At 47.8% G+C, this 7,986-nt stretch overlaps 1 protein-coding gene across 1 annotated transcript in view; it reads right to left on the reverse strand.

Annotated features, from left to right (window-relative positions):
- The window catches only part of LOC100756600 (protein SAAL1), a 62,563-nt gene extending 55,195 nt beyond the window's left edge, over positions 1-7,368 (reverse strand). Inside the window, 2 exon segments of the mRNA XM_027425872.2 lie at positions 3,777-3,912; positions 7,269-7,368. Coding sequence (XP_027281673.1) covers positions 3,777-3,912; positions 7,269-7,340 — 208 coding nt within the window. The 5' untranslated portion in view covers positions 7,341-7,368.
- Positions 7,369-7,986: the final 618 nt, after the last annotated feature.

Genomic DNA, 7,986 nt, shown 5'->3' on the forward strand with positions numbered 1-7,986 from the left:
GCAAGTCACATGTATTACGGGCTTACCATATAACCCTCAAGGGCAAGGCATCATTGAGCGCGCACATCGCACGCTCAAATCATACTTAATTAAAAAAAGAGGGGGTATAATAAAGGATTTGCCCCCCGTGCCACGAGTTGCCATAGCAGTGGCGCTCTTCACCATAAATTTTTTAAACTCAGATGAGCATGATCAGACCGCAGCAGAGCGACATTGCTTAGACCCATATCGACCTAAAGAATTGGTGAAATGGAAAGATGTGTTAACCAATGAATGGAAAGGCCCGGATCCTATTTTAATAAGATCCAGGGGAGCTGTTTGTGTTTTCCCACAGAATGAAGAAAATCCTTTCTGGGTCCCTGAAAGACTTACCAGGACAGTCATAGAGCAGAAGGATGCAGCAGACCAGACACATGAAAGGGGGGAGCAAGCTGCTCCTCCTGATGTTACTGATGATGATCAAGACCCCAGCTGTCCAGGGGGAACCACGTTGGAGAATCACATCAACGTTCCCACTTCCGATGCTGGTGATGTATAATGCACAGGTTTTTCCCTGATTCTTTGCCACCAATAAAGAGCTGGGCTTAGCTTTTCTGCCTGAGGATGAACAGAGCTTTGTGAAAATACGGCTATTTCCCTTAAGGGAAGTCTCTGTTTCTCAGTAGCTGACCAAGGCCTATGTGTCAATAACCATTGGACATATTATGGCAGATGGCCCAACTAGGCTGTAAGCAGAAGCTCCCTGGCCTATGTGTTACCTCCATCCAATATGAGAATTTCACCAAAGCAGCTAATTTGTCTAAAAGCCTTTCCCAGTTTATGTTGCAGAATTGGACCTTTGAATTTGAGCAGAGACTGTGAGCAGAAGCTCCCTGGCCTATGTGTTCCTCCATCTAATATGAGAATTTTACCAAAGTAGCTAATTTGTCTAAAAGCCTTTCCCAGTTTATGGTTGCAGAATTGGACCTTTGAATTTGAGCAGATGCTGCGTGAATTGAGAGCCGCTATCGATCTGTCACTGACGGAGGGACTGTCGTCATGGGTCACCTCAGCTGTTTCCTACTTCAAAGAATGGGTGGGGGTGGGAATGTCTGGCACAGCCATTTGCTGCAGATTGGTGTTGCTTCTCTGGCTGGTCTGTAGGCTCAGGGCTCAAACTAAGATCGCCCAAGCGCTTGTAGCCTTGGAACAAGGGGCTTCCACTGACATTTGGTTAACAATGTCTAAGCAATAGGCCGCCGGCCAGACAGCTCTTGCACACCCGGAGCCTAGGCTCATTGCACAGGGAAGAGTGTCTGGCTTGAGCAGCCCATGAGGGATGTCGAGCAAAGCATCGCACAGAGAGTTGCCTAATATGCAGGCTTCTCTGGGAGGCATGTTGTCCTGCATAAGGGTTGCCTGCCCCAGTTTCCCTTTCCCAGAAAAACGGCGGAGGACAGGTTGAGAGCGCTTCGGGTCAAGCTAACAGCCTAGGGGCGACTCTCGTACACAGTCTTATTGTATGATTTGGGAGGTACAACCTCTGCCTCTATCCCTCAATGTATGGGTGACCTACTTGCTTGTAAAAATATGAAGCGTTATCATTAATTAATAAAAAAGGGGGATATCCCGGGTTTGCTGGGGACATCCCGGGTTTTGGCACCAGATGTCCCGCGCTAACCGTCTCGCCAGCAAAAACGACGCGGGGACACAATCAGGATCCTTCTGCAGTAAAGCTTTAATGCGTCTTGAGAGGGAGAGCATAAGCTTACAGAGTGGAGACTCCGAACTCCCAAAAACCCCTCCCTTATATAGGCTGGCAACCGCCGCCTCAGACTGTTACTCTCTGACTGGCTGAAGCTCGTCGGACCATATGACGTCACGGGAGGGGTGGAGACTAAGGGCTGGAAAGTTACAAAGTTACCTAGTGTGCATGCGCACAGCTTGTAACGGCTCCTTACATGCAGTCTTAGTGCTTTGGCTGAGCAAACGGATGCTCTCTTTCAGAGATGTAGACATGGAGAGAGGGTTAGCTAGTTGCTACTTCACCTCTGTGAGCACACAGGTTTTCACCCCAGCCTTTGAATCTTGAGTCTTATTTATAAATACAACCACAGAGATTTAGTTAAAGCTACCTTTAGCGGCAGTGACAGAGCCAGTGCCTGCAGGAACAGAATTACCACCAGGCTGAGCAGGCCAGTGACTACAGAGACCCAACTGCTGGCTGAAATAGCAGTAGATTAAGGCACAGCCACTGTGCCAAAGTTAAAACAACAACATTCCAATGTCAGTGTGCACAAGAACAGTCACAACTCCCAAAGTAAGAAAAAGTTACCATGCATTATCTGGAGCCACAGACATGAGCTTCTTGCCCATGTTAACTTTATTAATTGATGCATGCTAATGTGTTCTGGAACCAAAGACATCAGGCCCAGGGACTCAAATCTAATGTATAAATGGAAACCCCCAGTTCTGCAACAAGTGCCAATCAATCACCAAATGTAGCATCTATGATCATAGGAAAACCAACACCAACTCAATATTTAGAATGTTCCAGGAGCTGTCCTAAGAGCTGAACATAGGAGGCCTTTCCACACATGTCCATAATACTTTGAAAGACCCATAGGAACAGCTTAATTTTAAATTGTTTTAAGGTGATTTTAATGTAACAATAATTCATATATAATTCAAATGCCATTCTTGGTTATAGTTACTTTATATCAGTACAGTTGTAAAATATAATTTTTAGCATTTCTTTACAAACGGAGGGAGGAATCTGTGATGACAGGAACACCAAAGACCTGTAAAAGCCCTAAAACATCCCTGAAAATACCCTGAGTTTATCTACTGTTATTATCTCCATGGGACAGGAGAAGAGAAAATTGAGTGTGCTAGTTAGCTTTTACTATCAATTAACAACCTACAATCCCCAGGAAGGAGTCTTAATGAGAAATTATCTAGACCAGGTTGACAGGTGACCGTGTCTGTGGTTGACAGGTGACCGTCCTATTTATTGAGTTGGGAAACCCAATCTGAATATGGGAACACCATTTCATGGGCTGGACCCTAAACTACATTAGAGTGAAGAAAGCTGGCTGAGTCCAAGCAACAAGCGGGCAAGGATGATGCCTTTCTTTCCCTCTATGCTTGACTGTGGAGCTGATGCTTTAAGTTTACTCCCCGCAACAATGAAGTATTTCCTAGTATGTCAAGTCAAGTAGATCCCCTCAGATGCTCAGGCATTTTATCACTGCACCAGAAGTAAAGTAGAACACTGCCACAGAGGGAGACTCCGCCAGAGCCGCAGAGCTGATGAACTACAGAGTATGTGTGTGTGAACCCGGGGAGTTTGAGCCACAGCTCCCATTCCTAACCAAATACCATACATATGGCAGCCTTGGCTAAGCTGGGGCATGAGGGGCACCTGGTACCCTCTGAGCACTAGGATGGAAACTTAGGTCAAGGAAAGGGTCTTTCAAGGGATCATTCACCTAGTTGTAAAGGCTTCCAAGTAAAACTTAAACAGGTTGTAGCATGTCCACCAATTTGCCTATGACCTTAAGCCTTCCTCTCTGAGCCTTATTTGTATAAGGGTGTAGGGAAAGGGAACTTAAAGAACTCAAAATTTCAAGCTCTGACAAGTCAGAATTCCCTTAATGGTTATTTGGCTCTTTCACAAAAACAAATGTTGTTCGCTGACAAATACAAAAGACTAAAAGATGGCAAGGTAACATCCAAGGGGAAAATAAATACCTCAATACATAAGTAAGTGGCTATCCATTTGTGAAGAGAACTACCTGTGACAGCTGCAGAATGGCCCCCTCCTCCTGTGACACTCTTGATACACCCAGGTTCACAGAAGTTGCTCAGTCACTGGGGCAGAAGCACATCTTCCTTGTGGCCAAGGCCAAGCTGCCCGTAGCTATTTGCACCCTGGGGATGAAACACAACATGAAAGGAAAGCAATAAGAGAGCCAGACTGTCAGCATCCATCTCCCTGTCTCTCACCCCAACACACCTCTCAGAGCCTATGACATTTCACATACCCATTCTTAGGAGGCTGTCTTGTGCAATTCACATTGAGAAACCAGGTCCATCTGTGAGCACTGTGATTTCTATTTCAGAGGCATCCTTGACATCCCAACTTAGCCAACCATGTGGCTCACCTTTACCTTCAGGTATTTAACCTTTGTTCTAATTTGCTGCAGATTGGAGAGGTGACTATTGATTTAGGGAAGGAAAGGGCAGGAACCAAACAGAAGCCTGTGTGTGATTTGATCTCTGGTTCTCTCCACTTAACTTTCTTATACAGCCCAGGCCCATCAACCTAGGGATGGTGCCACCCATGGTGGACTGGAGCTTCCGCATCAATCATCAACCAAAGTGATCTCTCACAGACATGCTCACAGGCCAATCTGACCAAGGCCTTCAATTGACATTTCTCTTCTTATGTTGGGTCACAAGGGAAATAAAAACCAATCAAGACTAAACTATATTTGGGCATCAGCCCAAGAATCCCCTCCGATAAAAGCTAATTATCCAGGAGAAGAAAGGAATTGGGGAGGAGATGAGGGGAAAGTTAGCAGGAAACACTATGAAATTAGTTTTGCGCTCCCCTCCCCACATCCTCACTGGCAATGACTTCCTGTATTTACTCAGTTAGCTAAGGGTGCTGCACCCCTAACAGGGAGCATTGCCATTTCATGTGTCCAGTACAAGACCTAGGCAGTGATCTCTAAAGGGCCTTTTCAAGTATAGCATTTGACAACTCCAAGATTCAATTCCCCCTTGTAGATCTACACTATCAAGTCCACACATAGTACAGGTCTAGGGCTGCGGCAGAGAGTGCCTGCCTAGCATGTTCCTAGGTTCAATCTCCCAGCACTGGAAGAAAAAACATCTCTAGTATGAAATCTTTACAGCTAGGTTACCTAAACAGAATTCAGTATATATAACATATATCACAAAGATGCTGTAAAGATGAAAGCAATGTCCATTAAGTGAGACAGTAACATCTCTACAACAAAAGATAGACATACAACAGTGGACACTGTAAAGGGTCCACCGCCCAGTATGTTCCAAGTATTCAGAGCTTTTCGTATTCAGTTAAACAAGAGGAACTGTGACCACATAAGGACAATCTTCTTAATACTTCAGAAATTCCTCTCTTCAAGTGTCTACTTCCAAGCTGCTTCTTTTGGAAGTGAGTGGTAAAGCCATTTAAAACCCATTTTTGAGGGCCCCTGAATGAGAACATGTGACGTAAAACAACTACCAAGGCATGAATGCAAAACACACGCTTCAAACCCTCCTGTCTGTTGGGTTTTTCCAGACACCTTGAGCAGCAGGGCTTCAAGAGCTATGAGAGGGCATAGGTCATGAGGGTCTTGGGAATAACAGAGCTCCATCTAAGTGCTTCTTTAATCCTCCTCACAACTAAGGAGCATTCACATTCATTTTACAGATGAGGAAACTGAGGTCTGGGGAGGCTTAAGTAATGATCCATAGTTATACAACTGGGTGAGTAAGTTTGCTTCTTTCATTAGCTCTTACTGTGTCAATAACAAAATAAGGAAGTTTGCTTTCAGAACCAGCCAAGAGGTTAAGCCACATGACTCTAGACTACTGCTCACCTCCATCACTTTATCCCCTTTCTCTTCTTTGTATCATTCCTTGGCACTACAGTGTGTCCTGCCTACTTGACTAGTCTACCTTCGCTCCTAGAAACCACGAAGGCAGGGACTTGGTCTTGCTCACAGCTATTCTCCTAAACCTGAAACTGCACTGGCCAAGTGTGGATGTCAGGCACAAGTCTCCACCCTGGACAGGTCAAATCAACACTTGCAGAAGTGAAGCAAAGAGCATATGCTGGAGTTTCTATACAATCTGACCATTGCCAGGTTTGCAGGATGAGGAACACCTGAGGGAGAAGCCAGACAAGAGCAATCTGAAGTTCATGCTATGTACAAGTCTCTGTAGTACAGCAAGAGGCCTGAAACCCAAGATAAAGCTGGGTAAAGGAAATTTTAATACACCCTATGACAACCATGAATACCTTCCTTCTTTACAAAGGATCCAGACAGCACACACGCGCACATGCACAAACGCGCACACACACACACACACCTGCGAGACGAATTGTTTCTCTAAAATTTCTACTTAAAGCCCTAACCTCTGACATATCACAATATAACTGTATTCAGAGACACAACCTTTAAAGAGATAATTAAGGTTAAACGGTGAGACCATAAGGGTGGGAATCTAGTCCAGTCCATCTAGTCTCTTCCTAAGAAACCAAGGATGCCCATGCACAAAGATACAACCACCTGAGGCCTCAAAGAAACCAAAAGTGCCCACACCTTAATCTTGGGCTTGCAGCTTCCAGCACTGTGAGATAATGAACTTCTATTGTTTAAGAACCCAGTCTGTAGTGTTTTGTCATAGCAGCAGGAAGAATACCCGAGCAGGCCTCCAAGCACACTAGTATAAGTGAGGTTCACCCCTGTTTCCTCTCTGTCCATTCAAGGCCACATATGAAAGGCTTTTTCTGCCATATTTTCCTCTGCCAAAAAAGCCAGCAGTCTCCTAGCTGGAAAATGACAGACAGCAACACAATCAGTTATTAACCCCACCCCCACTACAAGGGCTACCTCAAGGAGCCAGCTAGGCCACGCATGTCCTCTCCACATTCACGAGCATAAAGCCTCCTCTCCAGTCACACATAAGGATGACCATGGTTCTCTCAAAACTCAGCGTTCTCTCAAAACCTAATCAGCCCAGACTCACACCCCCAGAAAAGATAAGATCCGATCACACCATAGTAACAGCAAATATGCAAGCAGGATCTGCGCCTCGGGGGACCACACTCCACAGGCCTCACATCCAAAGGATGCTCCCCCGGGTGATGGCGCTGGAAAGGAGCCTTCCATCCCCCCAAGCAAAAGGATGACACAGGTGGCCCCACGATCTCTGGCACCAAGCAATCTTCTCTGTCCAGCCTCCACGCTGTCTTCCCGGGCGCTCTGGTGAGCAAGGGCTTTCCCAGAATGGATGCTCTGCCCTGAAGGTAGGGTCCTCCCGAAGCGCCTCAATCGCTGCGGTCCTCACCCCACAGCTAACAGCAGGCACCGCGGGGAGTCCCTCCCTGCCGCAGCCCAGAGTACTCCAACCCACAACCCCGGCTTGGGCCTCTGCTTCCCAGCTCCCCCACCACCCACGCAGACGCCGGGCGCTCCCGGGTCTCCGAACCCCCTCAGTCGATCCCCGAGCGCGGGGGCGGAGCCACGTACCCAAGCGAAGAGCGCCGCGGCAGCCGCGGCGGAGTCAGCCTCCGAGACATAGGACTTGCGCGCCATGCACATGCTCCGCCAGCGCTTCCGGGAGGGGCTGGCACCAGGCGGGACCACGGAGGCCAGGGGGCGGGGCGAGGCCAAGAGGCCGGGCGAGGCCGGGAGCTGGGCGCGGCCAGAGGGAGGAATCTAGAGACTAGGCGGGGCCAGTGGGCGGGGAGGCGGAGGATGCTGGGGACAGTTCTTCCCCCAGAGCTGTCACGGCCTCCAGACAGACACACACCCGCTTGGGAATGTGTTCTGCACCCACATTCGTAATTCCGCCTTGCGCTCAGTCATCTGGAAAGTTCTCCACGTGACTCATGTGGCCAGAGCAGCTGACCTGACAGGGATGACACCGTGTGGTGGGGAAGGGAGCTGAGCCTGAGAGTGGGAAGGGTCCAGTCCTGAGCCTTCCCGGAGCTGCCTTGGCCCACTTCGCTGTGCGTTTGGAAACCTGAGAGTATTGGGTGGTGGTGGCCGCCTTCTAAGCCTAGACCCAGGGCGGGAATAAGCCCCCAGAAATACCCCTGGTGCTGGCTATTGCCTGTTGTGCCCCTGTGTTGTCCCTACCCTCCGCAACTGCCTGCCCTAATTCTGATCATCAGTATAACTAATTCTCGTCCAAGATAGATTTTCATGTAATACGGTTTTTATTGGCACTGTCATGATGCTGGTG

Source organism: Cricetulus griseus, chromosome 7, assembly GCF_003668045.3.
Source record: "Cricetulus griseus strain 17A/GY chromosome 7, alternate assembly CriGri-PICRH-1.0, whole genome shotgun sequence".
Taxonomy (NCBI): Eukaryota; Metazoa; Chordata; class Mammalia; order Rodentia; family Cricetidae; genus Cricetulus; species Cricetulus griseus.